At 50.7% G+C, this 25,185-nt stretch overlaps 1 protein-coding gene and 1 long non-coding RNA gene across 2 annotated transcripts in view; both read right to left on the bottom strand.

The window, feature by feature from the left end:
- LOC148660501 (uncharacterized) overlaps positions 1-10,377 on the bottom strand; it is a gene marked incomplete at its 5' end in the record, with an annotated part of 54,398 nt that extends 44,021 nt beyond the window's left edge. Inside the window, 3 exons of the mRNA XM_088638165.1 lie at positions 3,693-4,581; positions 5,758-6,939; positions 9,196-10,377. Coding sequence (XP_088494291.1) covers positions 3,693-4,581; positions 5,758-6,939; positions 9,196-10,377 — 3,253 coding nt within the window. The remainder of the gene's footprint in view (positions 1-3,692; positions 4,582-5,757; positions 6,940-9,195) is intronic.
- A 1,306-nt stretch (positions 10,378-11,683) lies between these two features.
- LOC148660500 (uncharacterized) lies at positions 11,684-24,561 on the bottom strand. The gene is made up of 4 exons (XR_015939801.1): positions 24,343-24,561; positions 15,789-15,852; positions 14,523-14,553; positions 11,684-12,655 (listed from the first exon to the last, which is right to left on the bottom strand). It is a non-coding gene; the product is annotated as an uncharacterized LOC148660500 (long non-coding RNA).
- Positions 24,562-25,185: the final 624 nt, after the last annotated feature.

The following is a 25,185-nucleotide window of genomic DNA, read 5'->3' as shown; positions in this document are numbered from 1 at the left end:
TGTGGTGGTGGGGGCAGTTGTTGTGGTAGTAGGGGCAGGTGTTGTAGTTGTTGGGGCTGTAGTTGTGCTTGGTGGAGTAGTTGTGGTAGTTGGGGCAGGTGTAGTAGTTTCAGGAGTTGTTGTGGTGGTGGGGGCAGTTGTTGTGGTAGTAGGGGCAGGTGTTGTAGTTGTTGGGGCTGTAGTTGTGCTTGGTGGAGTAGTTGTGGTAGTTGGGGCAGGTGTAGTAGTTTCAGGAGTTGTTGTGGTGGTGGGGGCAGTTGTTGTGGTAGTAGGGGCAGGTGTTGTAGTTGTTGTGGCTGTAGTTGTGCTTGGTGGAGTAGTTGTGGTAGTTGGGGCAGGTGTAGTAGTTTCAGGAGTTGTTGTGGTGGTGGGGGCAGTTGTTGTGGTAGTAGGGGCAGGTGTTGTAGTTGTTGGGGCTGTAGTTGTGCTTGGTGGAGTAGTTGTGGTAGTTGGGGCAGGTGTAGTAGTTTCAGGAGTTGTTGTGGTGGTGGGGGCAGTTGTTGTGGTAGTAGCGGCAGGTGTTGTAGTTGTTGGGGCTGTAGTTGTGCTTGGTGGAGTAGTTGTGGAAGTTGGGGCAGGTGTAGTAGTTTCAGGAGTTGTTGTGGTGGTGGGGGCAGTTGTTGTGGTAGTAGGGGCAGGTGTTGTAGTTGTTGGGGCTGTTGTTGTGGTAGTAGGGGCAGGTGTTGTAGTTGTTGGGGCTGTTGTTGTGCTTGGTGCAGTAGTTGTGGTAGTTGGGGCAGGTGTAGTAGTTTCAGGAGTTGTTGTTGTGGTGGGGGCAGTTGTTGTAGTTGTTGGGGCTGTAGTTGTGCTTGGTGGAGTAGTGGTGGTAGTTGGGGCAGGTGTAGTAGTTTCAGGAGTTGTTGTGGTGGTGGGGGCAGTTGTTGTGGTAGTAGGGGCAGGTGTTGTAGTTGTTGGGGCTGTAGTTGTGCTTGGTGGAGTAGTTGTGGTAGTTGGGGCAGGTGTAGTAGTTTCAGGAGTTGTTGTGGTGGTGGGGGCAGTTGTTGTGGTAGTAGGGGCAGGTGTTGTGGTTGTTGGGGCTGAAGATGTGCTTGGTGGAGTAGTTGTGGTAGTTGGGGCAGCTGTTGTAGTAGTTTCAGGAGTTGTTGTGGTGGTGGGGGCAGTTGTTAAGGTAGTAGGGGCAGGTGTTGTAGTTGTTGGGGCTGTTGTTGTGCTTGGTGGAGTAGTGGTGGTAGTTGGGGCAGGTGTTGTAGTAGTTTCGGGAGTTGTGGTGGTGGGGGCAGTTGTTGTAGTTGTTGGGGCTGTTGTTGTGCTTGGTGGAGTAGTTGTGGTAGTTGGGGCAGGTGTAGTAGTTTCAGGAGATGTTGTGGTGGTGGGGGCAGTTGTTGTGGTAGTAGGGGCAGGTGTTGTAGTTGTTGGGGCTGTAGTTGTGCTTGGTGGAGTAGTTGTGGTAGTTGGGGCAGGTGTAGTAGTTTCAGGAGTTGTTGTGGTGGTGGGGGCAGTTGTTGTGGTAGTAGGGGCAGGTGTTGTAGTTGTTGGGGCTGTAGTTGTGCTTGGTGGAGTAGTTGTGGTAGTTGGGGCAGTTGTAGTAGTTTCAGGAGTTGTTGTGGTGGTGGGGGCAGTTGTTGTGGTAGTAGGGACAGGTGTTGTAGTTGTTGGGGCTGTAGTTGTGCTTGGTGGAGTAGTTGTGGTAGTTGGGGCAGGTGTAGTAGTTTCAGGAGTCGTTGTGGTGGTGGGGGCAGTTGTTGTGGTAGAAGGGGCAGGTGTTGTAGTTGTTGGGGCTGTAGTTGTGCTTGGTGGAGTAGTTGTGGTAGTTGGGACAGGTGTAGTAGTTTCAGGAGTTGTTGTGGTGGTGGGGGCAGTTGTTGTGGTAGTAGGGGCAGGTGTTGTAGTTGTTGGGGCTGTAGTTGTGCTTGGTGGAGTAGTTGTGGTAGTTGGGGCAGGTGTAGTAGTTTCAGGAGTTGTTGTGGTGGTGGGGGCAGTTGTTGTGGTAGTAGGGGCAGGTGTTGTAGTTGTTGGGGCTGTAGTTGTGCTTGTTGGAGTAGTTGTGGTAGTTGGGGCAGGTGTAGTAGTTTCAGGAGTTGTTGTGGTGGTGGGGGCAGTTGTTGTGGTAGTAGGAGCAGGTGTTGTAGTTGTTGAGGCTGTTGTTGTGCTTGGTGGAGTAGTTGTGGTAGTTGGGACAGGTGTAGTAGTTTCAGGAGTTGTTGTGGTGGTGGGGGCAGTTGTTGTGGTAGTAGGGGAAGGTGTTGTAGTTGTTGGGGCTGTAGTTGTGCTTGGTGGAGTAGTTGTGGTAGTTGGGGCAGGTGTAGTAGTTTCAGGAGTTGTTGTGGTGGTGGGGGCAGTTGTTGTGGTAGTAGGGGCAGGTGTTGTAGTTGTTGGGGCTGTAGTTGTGCTTGGTGGAGTAGTTGTGGTAGTTGGGACAGGTGTAGTAGTTTCAGGAGTTGTTGTGGTGGTGGGGGCAGTTGTTGTGGTAGTAGGGGAAGGTGTTGTAGTTGTTGGGGCTGTAGTTGTGCTTGGTGGAGTAGTTGTGGTAGTTGGGGCAGGTGTAGTAGTTTCAGGAGTTGTTGTGGTGGTGGGGGTAGTTGTTGTGGTAGTAGGGGCAGGTGTTGTAGTTGTTGGGGCTGTAGTTGTGCTTGGTGGAGTAGTTGTGGTAGTTGGGGCAGGTGTAGTAGTTTCAGGAGTTGTTGTGGTGGTGGGGGCAGTTGTTGTGGTAGTAGGGGCAGGTGTTGTAGTTGTTGGGGCTGTAGTTGTGCTTGGTGGAGTAGTTGTGGTAGTTGGGGCAGGTGTAGTAGTTTCAGGAGTTGTTGTGGTGGTGGGGGCAGTTGTTGTGGTAGTAGGGGCAGGTGTTGTAGTTGTTGGGGCTGTAGTTGTGCTTGGTGGAGTAGTTGTGGTAGTTGGGGCAGGTGTAGTAGTTTCAGGAGTTGTTGTGGTGGTAGGGGCAGTTGTTGTGGTAGTAGGGGCAGGTGTTGTAGTTGTTGGGGCTGTAGTTGTGCTTGGTGGAGTAGTTGTGGTAGTTGGGGCAGGTGTAGTAGTTTCAGGAGTTGTTGTGGTGGTGGGGGCAGTTGTTGTGGTAGTAGGGGCAGGTGTTGTAGTTGTTGGGGCTGTAGTTGTGCTTGGTGGAGTAGTTGTGGTAGTTGGGGCAGGTGTAGTAGTTTCAGGAGCTGTTCTGGTGGTGGGGGCAGTTGTGGTGGTAGTAGGGGCAGGTGTTGTGGTTGTTGGGGCTGTAGTTGTGCTTGGTGGAGTAGTTGTGGTAGTTGGGGAAGGTGTAGTAGTTTCAGGAGTTGTTGTGGTGGTGGGGGCAGTTGTTGTGGTAGTAGGGGCAGGTGTTGTGGTTGTTGGGGCTGTAGTTGTGCTTGGTGGAGTAGTTGTGGTAGTTGGGGAAGGTGTAGTAGTTTCAGGAGTTGTTGTGGTGGTGGGGGCAGTTGTTGTGGTAGTAGGGGCAGGTGTTGTGGTTGTTGGGGCTATAGTTGTGCTTGGTGGAGTAGTTGTGGTACTTGGGGCAGGTGTAGTAGTTTCAGGAGTTGTTGTGGTGGTGGGGGCAGTTGTTGTGGTAGTAGGGGCAGGTGTTGTAGTTGTTGGGGCTGTAGTTGTGCTTGGTGGAGTAGTTGTGGTAGTTGGGGCAGGTGTAGTAGTTTCAGGAGTTGTTGTGGTGGTGGGGGCAGTTGTTGTGGTAGTAGGGGCAGGTGTTGTGGTTGTTGGGGCTGTAGTTGTGCTTGGTGGAGTAGTTGTGGTACTTGGGGCAGGTGTAGTAGTTTCAGGAGTTGTTGTGGTGGTGGGGGCAGTTGTTGTGGTAGTAGGGGAAGGTGTTGTAGTTGTTGGGGCTGTAGTTGTGCTTGGTGGAGTAGTTGTGGTAGTTGGGGCAGGTGTAGTAGTTTCAGGAGTTGTTGTGGTGGTGGGGGTAGTTGTTGTGGTAGTAGGGGCAGGTGTTGTAGTTGTTGGGGCTGTAGTTGTGCTTGGTGGAGTAGTTGTGGTAGTTGGGGCAGGTGTAGTAGTTTCAGGAGTTGTTGTGGTGGTGGGGGCAGTTGTTGTGGTAGTAGGGGCAGGTGTTGTGGTTGTTGGGGCTGTAGTTGTGCTTGGTGGAGTAGTTGTGGTAGTTGGGGCAGGTGTAGTAGTTTCAGGAGTTGTTGTGGTGGTGGGGGCAGTTGTTGTGGTAGTAGGGGCAGGTGTTGTAGTTGTTGGGGCTGTAGTTGTGCTTGGTGGAGTAGTTGTGGTAGTTGGGGGAGGTGTAGTAGTTTCAGGAGTTGTTGTGGTGGTGGGGGCAGTTGTTGTGGTAGTAGGGGCAGGTGTTGTAGTTGTTGGGGCTGTAGTTGTGCTTGGTGGAGTAGTGGTGGTAGTTGGGGCAGGTGTAGTAGTTTCAGGAGTTGTTGTGGTGGTGGGGGCAGTTGTGGTGGTAGTAGGGTCAGCTGTTGTGGTTGTTGGGGCTGTTGTTGTGCTTGGTGGAGTAGTGGTGGTAGTTGGGGCAGGTGTAGTAGTTTCAGGAGTTGTTGTGGTGGTGGGGGCAGTTGTTGTGGTAGTAGGGGCAGGTGTTGTAGTTGTTGGGGCTGTAGTTGTGCTTGGTGGAGTAGTTGTGGTAGTTGGGGAAGGTGTAGTAGTTTCAGGAGTTGTTGTGGTGGTGGGGGCAGTTGTTGTGGTAGTAGGGGCAGGTGTTGTAGTTGTTGGGGCTGTAGTTGTGCTTGGTGGAGTAGTTGTGGTAGTTGGGGCAGGTGTAGTAGTTTCAGGAGTTGTTGTGGTGGTGGGGGCAGTTGTTGTGGTAGTAGGGGCAGGTGTTGTAGTTGTTGGGGCTGTAGTTGTGCTTGGTGGAGTAGTTGTGGTAGTTGGGGCAGGTGTAGTAGTTTCAGGAGTTGTTGTGGTGGTGGGGGCAGTTGTTGTGGTAGTAGGGGCAGGTGTTGTAGTTGTTGGGGCTGTAGTTGTGCTTGGTGGAGTAGTTGTGGTAGTTGGGGCAGGTGTAGTAGTTTCAGGAGTTGTTGTGGTGGTGGGGGCAGTTGTTGTGGTAGTAGGGGCAGGTGTTGTAGTTGTTGGGGCTGTTGTTCTGCTTGGTGCAGTAGTTGTGGTAGTTGGGGCAGGTGTAGTAGTTTCAGGAGTTGTTGTGGTGGTGGGGGCAGTTGTTGTAGTAGTAGGGGCAGGTGTTGTAGTTGTTGGGGCTGTAGTTGTGCTTGGTGGAGTAGTTGTGGTAGTTGGGGCAGGTGTAGTAGTTTCAGGAGTTGTTGTTGTGGTGGGGGCAGTTGTTGTAGTTGTTGGGGCTGTAGTTGTGCTTGGTGGAGTAGTGGTGGTAGTTGGGGCAGGTGTTGTAGTAGTTTCGGGAGTTGTGGTGGCGGGGGCAGTTGTTGTAGTTGTTGGGGCTGCTGTTGTGCTTGGTGGAGTAGTTGTGGTAGTTGGGGCAGGTGTAGTAGTTTCAGGAGTTGTTGTGGTGGTGGGGGCAGTTGTTGTGGTAGTAGGGGCAGGTGTTGTAGTTGTTGGGGCTGTAGTTGTGCTTGGTGGAGTAGTTGTGGTAGTTGGGGCAGGTGTAGTAGTTTCAGGAGTTGTTGTGGTGGTGGGGGCAGTTGTTGTGGTAGTAGGGGCAGGTGTTGTAGTTGTTGGGGCTGTAGTTGTGCTTGGTGGAGTAGTTGTGGTAGTTGGGGCAGGTGTAGTAGTTTCAGGAGTTGTTGTGGTGGTGGGGGCAGTTGTTGTGGTAGTAGGGGCAGGTGTTGTAGTTGTTGGGGCTGTAGTTGTGCTTGGTGGAGTAGTTGTGGTAGTTGGGGCAGGTGTAGTAGTTTCAGGAGTTGTTGTGGTGGTGGGGGCAGTTGTTGTGGTAGTAGGGGCAGGTGTTGTAGTTGTTGGGGCTGTAGTTGTGCTTGGTGGAGTAGTTGTGGTAGCTGGGGCAGGTGTAGTAGTTTCAGGAGTTGTTGTGGTGGTGGGGGCAGTTGTTGTGGTAGTAGGGGCAGGTGTTGTGGTTGTTGGGGCTGTAGTTGTGCTTGGTGGAGTAGTTGTGGTAGTTGGTGCAGGTGTAGTAGTTTCAGGAGTTGTTGTGGTGGTGGGGGCAGTTGTTGTGGTAGTAGGGGCAGGTGTTGTGGTTGTTGGGGCTGTTGTTGTGCTTGGTGGAGTAGTGGTGGTAGTTGGGGCAGGTGTAGTAGTTTCAGGAGTTGTTGTGGTGGTGGGGGCAGTTGTTGTGGTAGTAGGGGCAGGTGTTGTGGTTGTTGGGGCTGTCGTTGTGCTTGGTGGAGTAGTGGTGGTAGTTGGGGCAGGTGTAGTAGTTTCAGGAGTTGTTGTGGTGGTGGGGGCAGTTGTTGTGGTAGTAGGGGCAGGTGTTGTAGTTGTTGGGGCTGTAGTTGTGCTTGGTGGAGTAGTTGTGGTAGTTGGGGGAGGTGTAGTAGTTTCAGGAGTTGTTGTGGTGGTGGGGGCAGTTGTTGTGGTAGTAGGGGCAGGTGTTGTGGTTGTTGGGGCTGTAGTTGTGCTTGGTGGAGTAGTTGTGGTAGTTGGGGCAGGTGTAGTAGTTTCAGGAGTTGTTGTGGTGGTGGGGGCAGTTGTTGTGGTAGTAGGGGCAGGTGTTGTAGTTGTTGGGGCTGTAGTTGTGCTTGGTGGAGTAGTTGTGGTAGTTGGGGGAGGTGTAGTAGTTTCAGGAGTTGTTGTGGTGGTGGGGGCAGTTGTTGTGGTAGTAGGGGCAGGTGTTGTAGTTGTTGGGGCTGTAGTTGTGCTTGGTGGAGTAGTGGTGGTAGTTGGGGCAGGTGTAGTAGTTTCAGGAGTTGTTGTGGTGGTGGGGGCAGTTGTGGTGGTAGTAGGGTCAGCTGTTGTGGTTGTTGGGGCTGTTGTTGTGCTTGGTGGAGTAGTGGTGGTAGTTGGGGCAGGTGTAGTAGTTTCAGGAGTTGTTGTGGTGGTGGGGGCAGTTGTTGTGGTAGTAGGGGCAGGTGTTGTAGTTGTTGGGGCTGTAGTTGTGCTTGGTGGAGTAGTTGTGGTAGTTGGGGAAGGTGTAGTAGTTTCAGGAGTTGTTGTGGTGGTGGGGGCAGTTGTTGTGGTAGTAGGGGCAGGTGTTGTAGTTGTTGGGGCTGTAGTTGTGCTTGGTGGAGTAGTTGTGGTAGTTGGGGCAGGTGTAGTAGTTTCAGGAGTTGTTGTGGTGGTGGGGGCAGTTGTTGTGGTAGTAGGGGCAGGTGTTGTAGTTGTTGGGGCTGTAGTTGTGCTTGGTGGAGTAGTTGTGGTAGTTGGGGCAGGTGTAGTAGTTTCAGGAGTTGTTGTGGTGGTGGGGGCAGTTGTTGTGGTAGTAGGGGCAGGTGTTGTAGTTGTTGGGGCTGTAGTTGTGCTTGGTGGAGTAGTTGTGGTAGTTGGGGCAGGTGTAGTAGTTTCAGGAGTTGTTGTGGTGGTGGGGGCAGTTGTTGTGGTAGTAGGGGCAGGTGTTGTAGTTGTTGGGGCTGTTGTTCTGCTTGGTGCAGTAGTTGTGGTAGTTGGGGCAGGTGTAGTAGTTTCAGGAGTTGTTGTGGTGGTGGGGGCAGTTGTTGTAGTAGTAGGGGCAGGTGTTGTAGTTGTTAGGGCTGTAGTTGTGCTTGGTGGAGTAGTTGTGGTAGTTGGGGCAGGTGTAGTAGTTTCAGGAGTTGTTGTTGTGGTGGGGGCAGTTGTTGTAGTTGTTGGGGCTGTAGTTGTGCTTGGTGGAGTAGTGGTGGTAGTTGGGGCAGGTGTTGTAGTAGTTTCGGGAGTTGTGGTGGCGGGGGCAGTTGTTGTAGTTGTTGGGGCTGCTGTTGTGCTTGGTGGAGTAGTTGTGGTAGTTGGGGCAGGTGTAGTAGTTTCAGGAGTTGTTGTGGTGGTGGGGGCAGTTGTTGTGGTAGTAGGGGCAGGTGTTGTAGTTGTTGGGGCTGTAGTTGTGCTTGGTGGAGTAGTTGTGGTAGTTGGGGCAGGTGTAGTAGTTTCAGGAGTTGTTGTGGTGGTGGGGGCAGTTGTTGTGGTAGTAGGGGCAGGTGTTGTAGTTGTTGGGGCTGTAGTTGTGCTTGGTGGAGTAGTTGTGGTAGTTGGGGCAGGTGTAGTAGTTTCAGGAGTTGTTGTGGTGGTGGGGGCAGTTGTTGTGGTAGTAGGGGCAGGTGTTGTAGTTGTTGGGGCTGTAGTTGTGCTTGGTGGAGTAGTTGTGGTAGTTGGGGCAGGTGTAGTAGTTTCAGGAGTTGTTGTGGTGGTGGGGGCAGTTGTTGTGGTAGTAGGGGCAGGTGTTGTAGTTGTTGGGGCTGTAGTTGTGCTTGGTGGAGTAGTTGTGGTAGTTGGGGCAGGTGTAGTAGTTTCAGGAGTTGTTGTGGTGGTGGGGGCAGTTGTTGTGGTAGTAGGGGCAGGTGTTGTAGTTGTTGGGGCTGTAGTTGTGCTTGGTGGAGTAGTTGTGGTAGCTGGGGCAGGTGTAGTAGTTTCAGGAGTTGTTGTGGTGGTGGGGGCAGTTGTTGTGGTAGTAGGGGCAGGTGTTGTGGTTGTTGGGGCTGTAGTTGTGCTTGGTGGAGTAGTTGTGGTAGTTGGTGCAGGTGTAGTAGTTTCAGGAGTTGTTGTGGTGGTGGGGGCAGTTGTTGTGGTAGTAGGGGCAGGTGTTGTGGTTGTTGGGGCTGTTGTTGTGCTTGGTGGAGTAGTGGTGGTAGTTGGGGCAGGTGTAGTAGTTTCAGGAGTTGTTGTGGTGGTGGGGGCAGTTGTTGTGGTAGTAGGGGCAGGTGTTGTGGTTGTTGGGGCTGTTGTTGTGCTTGGTGGAGTAGTGGTGGTAGTTGGGGCAGGTGTAGTAGTTTCAGGAGTTGTTGTGGTGGTGGGGGCAGTTGTTGTGGTAGTAGGGGCAGGTGTTGTAGTTGTTGGGGCTGTAGTTGTGCTTGGTGGAGTAGTTGTGGTAGTTGGGGCAGGTGTAGTAGTTTCAGGAGTTGTTGTGGTGGTGGGGGCAGTTGTTGTGGTAGTAGGGGCAGGTGTTGTAGTTGTTGGGGCTGTAGTTGTGCTTGGTGGAGTAGTTGTGGTAGTTGGGGCAGGTGTAGTAGTTTCAGGAGTTGTTGTGGTGGTGGGGGCAGTTGTTGTGGTAGTAGGGGCAGGTGTTGTAGTTGTTGGGGCTGTAGTTGTGCTTGGTGGAGTAGTTGTGGTAGTTGGGGCAGGTGTAGTAGTTTCAGGAGTTGTTGTGGTGGTGGGGGCAGTTGTTGTGGTAGTAGGGGCAGGTGTTGTAGTTGTTGGGGCTGTAGTTGTGCTTGGTGGAGTAGTTGTGGTAGTTGGGGCAGGTGTAGTAGTTTCAGGAGTTGTTGTGGTGGTGGGGGCAGTTGTTGTGGTAGTAGGGGCAGGTGTTGTAGTTGTTGGGGCTGTAGTTGTGCTTGGTGGAGTAGTTGTGGTAGCTGGGGCAGGTGTAGTAGTTTCAGGAGTTGTTGTGGTGGTGGGGGCAGTTGTTGTGGTAGTAGGGGCAGGTGTTGTGGTTGTTGGGGCTGTAGTTGTGCTTGGTGGAGTAGTTGTGGTAGTTGGTGCAGGTGTAGTAGTTTCAGGAGTTGTTGTGGTGGTGGGGGCAGTTGTTGTGGTAGTAGGGGCAGGTGTTGTGGTTGTTGGGGCTGTTGTTGTGCTTGGTGGAGTAGTGGTGGTAGTTGGGGCAGGTGTAGTAGTTTCAGGAGTTGTTGTGGTGGTGGGGGCAGTTGTTGTGGTAGTAGGGGCAGGTGTTGTGGTTGTTGGGGCTGTTGTTGTGCTTGGTGGAGTAGTGGTGGTAGTTGGGGCAGGTGTAGTAGTTTCAGGAGTTGTTGTGGTGGTGGGGGCAGTTGTTGTGGTAGTAGGGGCAGGTGTTGTAGTTGTTGGGGCTGTAGTTGTGCTTGGTGGAGTAGTTGTGGTAGTTGGGGGAGGTGTAGTAGTTTCAGGAGTTGTTGTGGTGGTGGGGGCAGTTGTTGTGGTAGTAGGGGCAGGTGTTGTGGTTGTTGGGGCTGTAGTTGTGCTTGGTGGAGTAGTTGTGGTAGTTGGGGCAGGTGTAGTAGTTTCAGGAGTTGTTGTGGTGGTGGGGGCAGTTGTTGTGGTAGTAGGGGCAGGTGTTGTAGTTGTTGGGGCTGTAGTTGTGCTTGGTGGAGTAGTTGTGGTAGTTGGGGGAGGTGTAGTAGTTTCAGGAGTTGTTGTGGTGGTGGGGGCAGTTGTTGTGGTAGTAGGGGCAGGTGTTGTAGTTGTTGGGGCTGTAGTTGTGCTTGGTGGAGTAGTGGTGGTAGTTGGGGCAGGTGTAGTAGTTTCAGGAGTTGTTGTGGTGGTGGGGGCAGTTGTGGTGGTAGTAGGGTCAGCTGTTGTGGTTGTTGGGGCTGTTGTTGTGCTTGGTGGAGTAGTGGTGGTAGTTGGGGCAGGTGTAGTAGTTTCAGGAGTTGTTGTGGTGGTGGGGGCAGTTGTTGTGGTAGTAGGGGCAGGTGTTGTAGTTGTTGGGGCTGTAGTTGTGCTTGGTGGAGTAGTTGTGGTAGTTGGGGAAGGTGTAGTAGTTTCAGGAGTTGTTGTGGTGGTGGGGGCAGTTGTTGTGGTAGTAGGGGCAGGTGTTGTAGTTGTTGGGGCTGTAGTTGTGCTTGGTGGAGTAGTTGTGGTAGTTGGGGCAGGTGTAGTAGTTTCAGGAGTTGTTGTGGTGGTGGGGGCAGTTGTTGTGGTAGTAGGGGCAGGTGTTGTAGTTGTTGGGGCTGTAGTTGTGCTTGGTGGAGTAGTTGTGGTAGTTGGGGCAGGTGTAGTAGTTTCAGGAGTTGTTGTGGTGGTGGGGGCAGTTGTTGTGGTAGTAGGGGCAGGTGTTGTAGTTGTTGGGGCTGTAGTTGTGCTTGGTGGAGTAGTTGTGGTAGTTGGGGCAGGTGTAGTAGTTTCAGGAGTTGTTGTGGTGGTGGGGGCAGTTGTTGTGGTAGTAGGGGCAGGTGTTGTAGTTGTTGGGGCTGTTGTTCTGCTTGGTGCAGTAGTTGTGGTAGTTGGGGCAGGTGTAGTAGTTTCAGGAGTTGTTGTGGTGGTGGGGGCAGTTGTTGTAGTAGTAGGGGCAGGTGTTGTAGTTGTTGGGGCTGTAGTTGTGCTTGGTGGAGTAGTTGTGGTAGTTGGGGCAGGTGTAGTAGTTTCAGGAGTTGTTGTTGTGGTGGGGGCAGTTGTTGTAGTTGTTGGGGCTGTAGTTGTGCTTGGTGGAGTAGTGGTGGTAGTTGGGGCAGGTGTTGTAGTAGTTTCGGGAGTTGTGGTGGCGGGGGCAGTTGTTGTAGTTGTTGGGGCTGCTGTTGTGCTTGGTGGAGTAGTTGTGGTAGTTGGGGCAGGTGTAGTAGTTTCAGGAGTTGTTGTGGTGGTGGGGGCAGTTGTTGTGGTAGTAGGGGCAGGTGTTGTAGTTGTTGGGGCTGTAGTTGTGCTTGGTGGAGTAGTTGTGGTAGTTGGGGCAGGTGTAGTAGTTTCAGGAGTTGTTGTGGTGGTGGGGGCAGTTGTTGTGGTAGTAGGGGCAGGTGTTGTAGTTGTTGGGGCTGTAGTTGTGCTTGGTGGAGTAGTTGTGGTAGTTGGGGCAGGTGTAGTAGTTTCAGGAGTTGTTGTGGTGGTGGGGGCAGTTGTTGTGGTAGTAGGGGCAGGTGTTGTAGTTGTTGGGGCTGTAGTTGTGCTTGGTGGAGTAGTTGTGGTAGTTGGGGCAGGTGTAGTAGTTTCAGGAGTTGTTGTGGTGGTGGGGGCAGTTGTTGTGGTAGTAGGGGCAGGTGTTGTAGTTGTTGGGGCTGTAGTTGTGCTTGGTGGAGTAGTTGTGGTAGTTGGGGCAGGTGTAGTAGTTTCAGGAGTTGTTGTGGTGGTGGGGGCAGTTGTTGTGGTAGTAGGGGCAGGTGTTGTAGTTGTTGGGGCTGTAGTTGTGCTTGGTGGAGTAGTTGTGGTAGCTGGGGCAGGTGTAGTAGTTTCAGGAGTTGTTGTGGTGGTGGGGGCAGTTGTTGTGGTAGTAGGGGCAGGTGTTGTGGTTGTTGGGGCTGTAGTTGTGCTTGGTGGAGTAGTTGTGGTAGTTGGGGCAGGCGTTGTAGTAGTTTCAGGAGTTGTTGTGGTGGTGGGGGCAGTTGTTGTGGTAGTAGGGGAAGGTGTTGTAGTTGTTGGGGCTGTAGTTGTGCTTGGTGGAGTAGTGGTGGTAGTTGGGGCAGGTGTAGTAGTTTCAGGAGTTGTTGTGGTGGTGGGGGCAGTTGTTGTGGTAGTAGGGGCAGGTGTTGTGGTTGTTGGGGCTGTTGTTGTGCTTGGTGGAATAGTGGTGGTAGTTGGGGCAGGTGTTGTAATAGTTTCGGGAGTTGTGGTGGTGGGGGCAGTTGTTGTACTTTTTGGGGCTGTAGTTGTGCTTGGTGGAGTAGTGGTGGTAGTTGGGGCAGGTGTTGTTGTAGTTTCAGGAGTTGTTGTTGTGGTGGGGGCAGTTGTGGTGGTAGTCGGTGCGAATGTTGTAGTTGTTGTCGTTTTGCTTGTGGATGGAGAATTTGCTGTTGTGGTAATTTGCGGAAGTGTTGTGGTTGTAGTTGGGACATTCATTGTTGTGACGTCTTGGGGAGCTGTTGTTGTGGTACTTTGGCTGCTCATAGTTGTTGTAGGGAGTGTTGTTGTTGTAGCCATTGCTGTGGTAGGGTCAGCTGCAGTTGTTGTCGTGGGTGCTTGCGTTGTTTGGTTTGGTGTTGTGGTTTGTTCATTAGAAATCTTGCCACTTGTCGTTGTTGGGCCCATTGTCGTTGTGGAGGTTAGATTATGTGTTGTAAGTGTTACTGAGTCATTCACATCCGTCGACGCTGGAGAAATTGTGGTTGTAGCCTCACTTACCACTGACGTTGCCGACATTGTACTAAATTGGGAGAAACATACAATTAAATTGTGTGTTATCCACTTTTGTTTTTCTCAGTGTTTTTGACAGCAAGCTAGAATGTACAGTATTACTTTGGTGACAGCTTTCACTTCTTCGCTCCCGGCAGTATTTTTAACGTTTTAAATGTTTTAAGAAATGATTCTTTAAGCTCATTGTTTTTTCTTAGTTTCACCTTTGCAGTGGGCTGCACTGCTTCCCTGCGATACAGTTCACGCGTGACCGGTTTGGACGTGACAGTGGGATCTCGCAATTTATCAGAATTCCCTGCAGAGAATAGCCGCCCCTATCCAGTCACATAATGCACTGCAATATGTCATTTGTATAGTTAAAAGACTTCTGTAGCTCTCCCTCGGTTTGATATTTAAAGTACAAATGCATGGACTTTCAGTTTAATTTAAATAACATCTCACTGACATTGATCAGCTGGAAGAAAGCACACGAGTGACAGGTGAACAGTTATCAGCTGAGACCAACAACATGAATCCCTCCCCCACGCGCAGTGATGATCACAGCCCGCCGTCTTGAAACGGTGGGGTCAGAGGGCGTCTAACGCCCCGCTCCGGCCTGTCGGTCCTCACCCCACCGACCCCCAACCGACCCAGATCCCGAGGGAGCGACCTGGCGCGTGCGGCGCTCGTGGGCGTCGAGACGCTCCTGTGTCTGTTTTTCAACAATTCCTAACACCCCCAGGCTCCCGTCGTAAGGAGCTGAAGGAGCTGGTTCGAAACCACCTGGGACAGTGCATTCACTTGTGTTGTCTTTTGCAAACAGAAATAATGTAGGGCGTGATAGGAATTGAAGTGCATGAGCAGTACAATGTACTATCAGGATATAATATCAATATATATCACGGTATATACTGTATATAGAACTGTATATATGTAACTATATATGATATAACAGTGCAATGTCCTATCAGTATATAATATCAATATATACTGATGGAAAAAGGAAACGCAACACCCCCTCCTCCACACTCCGGCCCTCCCGTCTGCGTGGAACAAGGTGAAGAGGACATCTAACAGGCTGACGAGTCCATCGCAGCCTCTGTCTGGCCCAAGCCAGTCGGGTGTGATGTCTAGGAGGTGTGAGCAGAGGGCCTCTGACAGGTCTCCTTGTTCTAAGGCCAGCAGCATGGAGCCTCACTGTCCTGTCACTGACGTGGGCAGTGTGTCTGCCGGCAGTTTCCGAATGGGGGTGTGTGTTCATATCCCACTTCTGACAAACATTCGGGCGGAGCGGTGGCACTGTGGCTCAGGATCTCCGCCGGTTCAAATCCCACAGCCGGCAGAGGAATCCTACCCTATTGGGCCCCTGAGCGAGGCCCTTCACCCCAGCTGCTCCAGGGGTGCTGTATAAATGGCTGACCCTGCGCTCTGACCCCCAGCTTCTCTCTCCCTGTCTGTGTGTCTCATGGAGAGCAAGCTGGGGTCTGGGAAAAGACACATTCCTCATGCCAATATGGCCAATAAAGTGATCTTATCTGAGTTTCAGCAGCAGTACAGGTGGCAGATCTGAAACGATCTCTCAGATGGACCAGTCTGATGTGTGAGCCATGCTCTGGTGTGGTCACTTGAGGGGGAAGGCTTAAAACAAATTGACAACTTTTTGTGAAAGTACATCAGCTATAACTATAGTATTCTGATTCCAGAAAATGTTGCGTTTCTTTTTTTTCCATCAGTATATATAACAGTATACAGTATATAGAACTGTATATATGTAACTATATAGAATATAAGCACAATATACTATCAATATATTACAGTATGATAGTGAAAATGCTTGACTGAAGATATCATTCATATAATACATATAATTCATCTTAGCAATGAAACAGAAGACTTACACAAGCAGTGTGGTCAGCCAGCAGGCCCAAGCTGGAGAAAGAAAGAAAAGTATGAGCATTTGAGATAAAAGCTTGATAAGACCCATCTTGGAGAGAGAAGTGCTCAAAACCTCTCCAGCCCAAACCTTTTTCTCACTGCTTCGCTCAGGGTCCTGCGGCAGCCGGCGAATATCCCAGCCAGCAACGGGCGCAAGGCAGGGTACGCCCCGGACAGGACACCACTCCATCACAGGCCAGACAGACACGGCGACACACACACTCACAGCGGGACCAATTCTCCCAGAAGCCAATTAACCGACCCGGTTAATGTCTTTGGACTGGGGGAGGAAACCCACAAGAACTCGGGGAGAACATGCAAACTCCACACAGACAGCACCCCAGGGCCGGACTCGAACCCAGGGCCCCAGCACTGCGAGGCAGCAATGCTGGCCAGCATACACCTCCCAGACCCTCTGCACATCTTTGTCTTTCACTGGTTGGAAAACGATTCTGCCTGGTACTGTTGCGTCTACGGTCTAAAACGTCCTGTGCTTTTTCCCACGCTACTGTCGTGCCAGATTGCCGATTGTGGTCGTGTGTGATGGGTGACAACTGCAACGGGATTAGAACACATGACGTTGCCTAACTTGGCGACTGGTGCTCCCCGGCCCTCCGAAATGTTTCTGGTGTTTTAATTGGCCCAGGCTTTGGCCAAACGTTTCATCGGGGCCTCCGGAGCTCCTCGCCTCGACTCCAGAGCCATCCCTGTGGGAGAGCATGCGCCAAGCTTCTCCTCCTCTGCGGCCCCCTTCTCTCTCCGGGGTCCCTGCCCTGCTTGTGTCCGTCTGCAGCTCATACACTGGCGAAAAGCTGCCCCTTTTGGACATGAACGCTCTGCCGTTAAAGAACAAGACTCTCTGGCTCACAGCCACTCAAGTTCCCTTTTCTAACCGAGCCCTGCCACAGACTGAGGCAGTTTTCTAGGATATTCCCGAATGGCCTCTACCTGAATGAGCGTTTCCCCTCCCCCGCCTTCTCATTAATGTAATATGGAAGTGCTGGGAGGATGAATCCAAACCTAGCTCTAGGGAGGTCAATGACTCCCCCATGTGGCCGAAGGAAGAACTACAAGCCTCAGTTTATCAACAGCTCAGTTTACAGAGTGGCGCGGTTGTGAGCCTGGGTGCTGTGTGTATTTACTGCGCAAGAGTGGTGTAAAGGGCTCTCTGCTCTATATAAACCATGTGAGAGTGAAAATATGGAACTGTGTTGTAAAGGAATACATACCGACTCGAAAACACAGGTTTTTTATCTTCATTCTCCAGTCTCAGACGTGCCACTTGGAAGAAATCTGAAAAAAACACACACACAAGAAGAATGAGGAGGTTGGCTCTGTCTGCTCGCAGAGAGGATAGGCACTGTTCCTCTCATAGTCACATTCCCATGCCGTCCAGACAATTTCCATTTGCATCTTTATATATACAGGGGACTGCCATCCATCCATTTTCTAAACACTTCATCCAATTCAGGGCTGTGGCACAGCCGGAGTCTGCCCCGGCAAGCCACAGGTGCAAGGCAGGATACAGGCTGGATGGGACGCCAGTCCACCGCAGGATCACACAGACGCACACACTCTCACCAGGGCCAATTTTCCCAGAAGCCAATTCACCTACCAGCACGTCTTTGGACCGTGGGAGGAAACCGGAGCAACTGGAGGAAACCCACACAAACCCAGAGAGAACATGCAAACTCCACACAGATAGCTCCACCAGCTCCAGAGTCGAGGCCCCAGTGATAACCACTGCACCACCGTGCCGCTCACAGTACACTACCCTCAATGGTTAAATAATGGAAACGGTTTATTTCATGAATACAGTGGGCCACTTGGGTTCCTTCACTGACCCGATAGTTTCTTCTCAAAGACCAGACAGAGCAAAAGATCGTTTTCTTCTGTAGCTATTGGATTGTCTTAGAATCTCTTCTTCCACATATCAGACTGTGCCACCTCCGGTTGCTAGATGCAGTCCCTGCCTCTGATGTACTCATTACCAGAACTATACCCCCATGCAGGTGCCCGCCCTCTTCAAATAAACAAGGCACTTAGCTGTGTAGTTCAAACTAAAGGCTCGTTGACAGGGATTTTTTAGCAGGAGGTATCATAGAGTGTTCTTTATGAATAGGTCCCAAGAGAACTCTGACTGTCTTCTGAAGACTCAGCACGTATCTGCCCATCCATCATCAGAAATATCCTTTTCTTGGTGAAAGTCATGTCAACCCTGACCCTATCCCAGAACCCCTTGAGTCCTAGACCTAGGCCAGGCTGCTTATTCCTTGTATTGGACACTAGTCCGTCATGGAGGAATAGATCATTTAGAATAGCCAATCAAACCTAGCCAGCCCATCTTCGTTGGGTGAAGAGCATGGGCAGAACATGCGTACTCCACATATAAGGGCTCCTCAAACAGGTAGCCCAGACATCCCACTGTGTCACCCTGAAAGAAATACCTACTACTGCCCTAAACGCAGGCATCTTCTTTCAGCGCAGCCCAATTGGAAGAGACAAAAAGGTCAAATACTGCAAAAAAACATGCCATCAGTGGTTACCTTTTTAGGTGATAAAATCGCATCTTAAAACAATGCCTCCAATTTGCTGCGCAAGGTTCAACAGCGAGAAGGTTTCAGCAAAAGTATCAACAACCGCTCAGGAAACTCATTTCTGTCAGGAGGGTTGATCTAAAAGATTATTTCGACTGTCCGCACATCTACAGCCTTCCCTGCAGCTAGATCCAGACGGTAAAGGAGAACAAGAAAGTACGCCTAGAGGTTATCAAGGTGGCGTTCAGTAAAAATAGCAAAATCAGCTGGACGCACAATTTCTCTACTCCAAAATGTATTCACATTTTAGCACACTGTCACGCCCACGCACAATCAGACACAAGCCTCCTCTAATTCCTTCAAATGGCAGCTTAATAACTAATCATCCAATCCGTCAATACCACACCAGAGTATTTAAGGACTCCTCTCCCGTCAACACATTGCTCCGTATTGGGTATCCCACTGGAGCAACCTTAGTCTTTCCTTGCTCTCTGTGTGCTCCCTGTTCCCTGAATCTCCGGCTTATTGACCTCCGCCTGTTACGAAGACGACTTTGGATTCTACTTGCTGGTTAAGTACGCTGGGCTCGCACAAAACCTGTGTTTCGGTTTTTCCGTTCGCCGCACAGGGTCCTGCTTTGATTTCGGCTACTAGGCCGTAACACACACACAAGCCTTCGTCGGGACACACACGCCTCTGGCCGGGCAGGGAGATCGTATATGAGCAAGAGTTATATACCCGCTGCCGGGCCAGGTCAGAGCAAGCCCTGTGACTTTAAAGGAACAATCGTGGAATAAACACATCCATCTGTCCAGGGCTGAGAATCCAGATGCGCTGCAGAACCCATCCCAGGAAAGAGGGACACACGAGTGACAGGACAGTTGCTCACCAGGAATCTGGTGATCAATAAGCAATTCACTCGGCATTAGCTGTAGGGTCTCATTTCTTCCAAAATAACAGTCTGGCTAAGTTGTCACGATCGTCATCCCTCTTTCAGAGGGCGCTCCTACCTTTTTCATTCTGTTCCCCAGCCTTATGTATCCCAGCTGTTTCCTATCCCCGTTTCCCTATTTAAGTCCGGCGTCTCCGTAGTTCTGGGCTCACCTTCGGGAGACAGACGTCTGAAGGCCCACCTATCCACCGGGCTCAGGAGCAGTCCGGGGGCAAGGCCTTTTCCCCAGATGTCCTGACCTACTGAGTCCGGGGCTCGGAGCGCCTTGTCCCGTTATGGTTTTAACCCTTCGTGTTCCTGGTCCCAGTTCCCTGTTCCTGTTTTTAATCCTCTTCGTCTCTGTTGGATCTCCCGGCACCTGGACCTTTGGACTGCGCCCTGATTTCCCCCATCGGACTTCCTTTCTGATTTGTTCGCCTGCACTACCCTGTCTTCACCGCCCCCCTGTCCGCCATCCCGTCCATTCCTCACCGTGTCTTCCCTGATGTCCTTCTCCAGCCACGTCCGGATTATACCGTCACGCATAGGGTCTGTCATAACACGCTTGGCGGGAGTCAGAACCGGCTCTGCTTTTGCTTATGGACACTTACCTTCCAGGAGTACTTAAAGACACCAGCAGTCATGGCCAAGACGAGGAACAAGCTGATCCCCAGACTGGGGTGGCATGGGGCTGTGTCACTACCCCGCCGCGGTCTTTCTCAGCAGCAGGACACTGCGCCCGTCTGGTCAAGATCATCACGTGCTCACAGAGCCGACAGCCAGCTGAATGCCAACACACTCATCGTCACGGGAGCCCTACTCTCCACCCCCCTTTCCCCTGGCTCCCTGGCCTCGCAAATATCAGCCCCTGCACTCCCCCGGCGACTCGCAGTCCCCCCAAAACCTGCTCGAAAGGGTCCCCAAACGCCCCTCTCCCGCCACCGCACCAGGTCACGTTTAATCCCCCAGGGACACGCCTGCCTTCAGGAAAGCCCAGCCGGACACAGCCTCCCCAGCACGGCTTCACCTGGGCCCGAGAACGGCCATCGCTGAGCGTCGCCAACGAGCGGGTCATCACACGCCCCACCCACCGGCCTCCTGGCTTTCACCTCCCCAGACAAGAGCGGCCCACTCTGCATCTCTCCCGCCAGGAAGTCAGGAAGCCATTGGAGCTGATCTCTCAGGCCTATCCCACATGTATCAGTCACGGTACGAGTCCTTGAGGGCCCTTCGCGCCCTTCCTTTAATGAATTCCAGTGAATCCCCGCAGAGCACAGACACTGACTTCCCAATCTGACAACAAACAGGTTTGAGTTCTCAATTATACGTGCGGCCTGAACCCTGCTCCACAGATGACTCTCCTGCGCCTGTGTATGCAGGGCTGGATGTTGGTGCTCGTAGGCCCGAGGCACTTTCACTTGGAAATGCGCAAAAAGAGGGGTGAACGTCAATTGAATGACGTCAAATGGCATGAGGCACTTGAAACTATTCTCAGGCTAAACCGCGTGATTGATGGAGGGAGTCGAGCGTCCGTCACTTCGACACTTCTAGTTTCTAGAACAGCCGCCAGAGAGGGAATGGTTGCTGATTTGGAGCACCTAGAGTCGAGCGCAAGCATGTTGTTGACGCTCGTTTTTCGTTAGTCACTAGTGTTTCTCTCCTCCGTAGGCCCCAGGCACAGTGCCTAATGGGAAATCCAGCACCGTGTGTATGTGTGTTGCTTATTTGTGTGTTTTTCTTCATATTGTCTGCTGCTGAAAAATGTACTGTCCCCTGGGGACATTTAAGACTCTCTGTGCTCCACTCTGCTGTCCTGGCCCATGTCTGTAGATGGGGACTCAGTGCCAGTCCTGTTCCTGGGGCGATGGAGCAGACTATGGGGCGGAGTGGTGGCTCTGTGGCTCAGGATCTGCACCTGTGGCTGGAATGTTCCGGTTTGAATCCCGCGGCCGGCAGGGGAATCCTATTCCATTGGCAAGGCCCTTCACCCCAGCTGCTCCAGGGGTGCTGTATAAATGGCTGACCCTGCGCTCTGACCCCCAGCTTCTCCCCCTGTCTGTGTGTCTCATGGAGAGCAAGCCGTGGTCTGGGAAAAGTCACATTCCTAGTGCAAGAGATTGTATATGGCCAATAAGGTGATCTGATCTCTCTTACATCCTGGAGGACTGCCCTGTCCACAGACTCCGAGGAGGACAACACACCCTCGACACTGGAGCAATCGCTCGGCTCAGGGACTCTGCATTACAGAAACTCCCCGCCATAATATCAAACAACAGCTCGCCGTCTCCTGCTGTCACTTGGGCAACAGCTTGCTGTGTTTTCTGTCACTATGCACGGGGTCAGGACAGGACAGCACAATACACACCCAGATCACTGGTCAAGGGATGTGGTCGGAGCACAACACCTACATTTGTGAGCTCAGAAGCCTTGCTAATGTCACAGCAGAGAATAATCACAACACACACCCTGAACATGACAGATCTCATGCTTAGGAGCCTGAACTGCACTGCAGGGGGGCAAAGGTTTTGCTGGAGGGCACTTTCTTTGCTCCACCCAGTCAGTTTGCTCAATAGATATTTCGCCTCGCAATGGCTTAGTACAACATGAGCTAAATTGGAGGTGTCATTGTCAAATAGCTTGAATTTTTCCAAACAAGCTACACTTGTTATATGAAGCTGTTGAAGGAGATGTGTGGCTCTGGTATTAATGCCTGCAGCTGAACAGGAACAGGCAGAGATTCTCCTTGCTTTTTGCTGGGGACTCACGGTATTTCCTGTGTGCGGCTGATCACTCCATTGTCATTTACACACCGCAGAGATTTTGGACTTCTGGATCCTGTTGCTCTTGTCCTGACACCTCAGCATCTGCTCCCAGCTGGCTCCTGTGTCTAATGTCAAATACGTCTGCTAAGCTTCGGTGGCATCAGCCCTCCACACAATCACTGATCTCGTGTCTAATTATTCAGCCGTGGACCTGCGGGCGCGTGTACGAGCCATACAGTGCCACACCCTTTGTGCGACGGAGACTTCTGTCCCTGTGTCCACAGGCCCTCCCAAAGACATCAGGAAAGCCCACTCCTTGGATCCTTTTAGGTTTCAGCTCAGATGATACTTGTCATGCTTTGCCATGGAAGGCACTTCAAAGAACTGTGGAGCCAGCAGTGCGCAAATGATGAAGAGAGCTGGTGACACCAGTGATACAGTGTACTATAGTATACTTCAAAGGAACAGGTAATAGGTTTATTCCATGCTGAAAAAATTGAAGGAAGAAAACACAACGTTTCAGGTGTGAGCACCTGAGGAAAGCTCCACGGCCGAAACATTGTGTTTTCTTCTCTTTTCAGCCTGGAATAAACCTGTTACTTGTTCCTTTGCAGCCTGCGCATGCTGACGCAGCTCCCCACCTGCACTACTATAGTATACGTTCCTAGTCACTGCTTCCTATCCAGTCTGGAGAAGTGCGTACAGGTGCAGCCTGTGCATTTGACTCTCTTTATGGAGGAGGCAGAGCCAGCAACCAGCTGGCACAAGGCAAGATGCACACTGGACAGGACGGCAGTCCATCACAAGGAAGACACACACACACACACACACACACACACACACACACACACACACACACACACACACACACACACACGCCCCAGTTTTCCCCAGACATCTTTTAACCTACTAGTATGGCTTTTGACAGTGTGGAGGACATCACAAGGAAGACCACACACACTCACACACACACACACAGTCCAGTTTTCCCCAGACATCTTTTAACCTACTAGTATGGCTTTTGACAGTGGGGAGGAAACCCGGAGCACCCAGAGATACCCCACACGGACAGGGGGGGAACATGCAAACTCCACACAGATAGCACCCCAAGAATTGAACCCGGGGTGCCCCGTAGCTCTGCCAGGCAGCCACGCTAACACCTGCGCCACCATGCTGCCCCGTGTGAGGGCAACATCCCAGCAACAACAAATGGAAAGACTCTCACTGCATGTTCCACTTACTGTATCACACACACGCAACCAACGGCAACAAAACGCACAACAGGAAAATCTGGACGAGCGGAACAGCGCCCTTAAATGTGAATAATGACACCTAAGATGAGCCAGTCCCAGAGCAACAAAATTATTAACACGGCATATAATACCGTAGCTGTGAGATGAGCGCTGCGCCGCCCGACACAAAGGGCTCAGGAGGGCGAAATACCTGTGGCCTGAGTAAGTCGACGTACCCCTCCCACCCTCTCAATAATTCATTCATGACAGAAAACCGAGACAATGCAGGGTGTAGGAATCCTCCGAGCGACCTTGGATCAACTCAAAGGTCTGATACATAAATCTCGAAATCAATTCCAGCCATTCCCGTTGTCGTGAAATAAGATTTGTTTTTTTTTTAAATGACGGATCTTTTTCACGTCATATTCCCCTCATTTGCCTGATGGTACGCAAGAACACTTTATTCCAGAAGCGAAGCGCAGAGTATTATTGTTTCAGTTTCATGCAGAACTGTGAGCTGTGTTGAAATTAACATGTTCAGACACGGGTCTGTCTCCACCTCGTATTTCCGATGTATTTTTACACTTAATTTAAAATGTAACAACTCACAATGCGTTTTTTTTAATTACCAGCGACTTCATAGCACACTATTCCTATAATTTTGTTATTAAATTTAAGTTGTTTTTGTTAAGCGCATCTCATCTCCAATGTTAATCATTAATAATAATCATAATTAGCAGAGGGATTAACAATCAACAGCGTATCCTACTCACATATAGATAGATAATAGTAGTTCAGGTGGGTAGCTGCGTCAGCATGCGTAGGCTGCAAAGGAACAATAGGTTTATTCCATGCTGAAAAAAAGAAGAAAGAGAACACAACGTTTCGGCCGTGGAGCCTTCTTCAGGCCTTCTTCAGCCTTCTTCTTCAGGTCTGACACCTGAAGAAGGCTCCACGGCCGAAACGTTGTGTTCTCTTTCTTCTTTTTTTTTCAGCATGGAATAAACCTATTACTTGTTCCTTTGTAGATAGATAATAATTAATCCCGTAGGGAAATTATATATAACCCGCTTTCTATGCAATGTTATACACTTAGTGGTTTTATGTTTTCTTTGATCAATTCTTAAGATGCAATAATGCTGGAGACTGAAAAGGGGCCCACTCTGCTGCACCGTTCTAAATGCGTTTACATCGTCGCGTTAGATTAAGGCTTTTATTTCAGGCGAGCAAAAACGTCGATGATTTTATCGCGCATTTGGTTAGTTCAACCAAACTTCAAGGCTGAATTAGTCGCCAGAGAGCGCGCTGTGCCGTTCCCACCCTGCATTGTCTAGTTTTCTCGCTTTTCACAAACTGAGCTGTAAGGGAGTGTGGCAACCAGACACCAGGGAGTCATTTTTAATGAATCTGGCCCTGACAATGGACATGTTTCTCTTCCTCCACACTTGCTTTATCCAGAAGGAGCGGGAGGGTAGACACGGTGGGGACCGGGAAGAGAGCAGGCTCAGATCGTGTCCTGTCACAGCCTGAGGAGCACTGAGCCTGTCTCTCAATAATGCTCCATGTGTTTGAATGGAAATGCCTTCTGTTGTGTCTGTGTCGTACATGTCTGTCGATTTAATGTGAATTGTGTTTGCTTTGCTCTGGCAACACCGATTTATCCATTGGCCATGCCAAGAAAGCATCTTGAATTGAAATACAGTAGAATAGCGCCCGCAGACCACCAGCTCGGTAAGCGCACTGGTGTTCACGGGAGCGGATAATTGCAGCGCTGCTGAGCGCCTGTAGCGATGACATCCTTCAACTAACCTACAGCACAGTACAGAAGTAAAAAACAACTTTCAGTAGCTCGTAGGATAATAATTTCTGTGACAGTCTCCGACTTAATCACGGCCGAAGACAAAAAGTTTTTTTTTTAACGCGACCGTTTTTTTTTCTCCGTTTGAGATAAAAACGGCGTTTTATCGATTTACGGATTATGCAGCAGTTGAAAAGCGCCTTACATTTTCCACCTGTGTGCCATTTCCACAAGCTGAACGCGAGTCGAAAATTGTGTGACAGCGCCTGAAAATCGCAGAAACCGCAATCACCTGTCGTTTCAACCTGTCAGGACGGAACAGACGCGTAACTAGGGAATTATCTGTCTCCGGCAAACAGGAGTAGGCCCGCATGAGCTCTCAGCGCTTGAAAAAAACACTACCAGCGTTGGTCTGGACGACCCGAAGCAACGAATATGATCTATATTAAATAGGTACACGTATGCGTTGTGTACCTTCTAATCGCAGCAACCCCACAAAAAAAAAAAAAAACAGGTGTCTTACCCGGCTCTTTCTGTCGCCTTTCCTCCTGTCCGAAAGGCGGGTGAAATTTACGTCGGACGCTGTATCTGTCGGTAAGCGCGGGTCCCGGTTAAAAAGCGAGCTGATCGTCCCTTGCTATGACAGAATAACGGGCCGGTCTGTTTCTGGCGCCGCACCTGCCGAGATCAAGTTTTAAAGGTGAGGTAGTCACACCCTCACCTGCGCTTCCCTGCCGCGGAGATCAGAGCGAGTCAGACAATCAGAGGCGAGGAAAGTCCTCCACTGCATTGCTCTGCATTAACATGAAAATAGACACTAGCGAACGGATTTACACCGTAAGCTTTCGGAAGTGATCGATTTTAAACGCACCTTTTCAAATCAACTTCTTTTGCAGTGCGTATACGAACTTTTTTGTTCTGTACCGACCTTTTCTGGATTCATCGCGTTTACGGCATTCTACGCTTTAATGGTAGAGGCACAGCAAAACATAAGAGATTCTTTTACAAATGTCTTCCAGAATTTCGCTCCTCTTTTTGTGTTTTTTTAAATAATTGAAAACTTCGTGAATCCTAGTAATGAAAAATATGCACTTTTTTTTCAAACAGCGGGCGATTAAGTCTGATTAATTTAGGTAGCAGGATCTGCCGAACATCATTCACTTGTCCGAAAGTCCACTCTGTACATCACAGGAACCGCCTGAGAACACCGTGTTGGGATTCAATAACAATTCGCGGCCATTAGTCGACACAAAAGACTGGAACAATTCATAGCACAAATCTCGGAAATCTAGCACAAGATAAAAGATCTTATCTTATTATCTAACATAATATATATTTATGACAATAACATATTTGTAGCCTATGT

The sequence above is a fragment of the Lepisosteus platostomus genome, chromosome 6, assembly GCF_059453375.1.
Source record: "Lepisosteus platostomus isolate fLepPlt1 chromosome 6, fLepPlt1.hap1, whole genome shotgun sequence".
NCBI lineage: Eukaryota > Metazoa > Chordata > Actinopteri > Semionotiformes > Lepisosteidae > Lepisosteus > Lepisosteus platostomus.
Note: the sequence above shows the minus strand (reverse complement) of the source record. Positions and strands in the feature narration are given on the sequence as shown.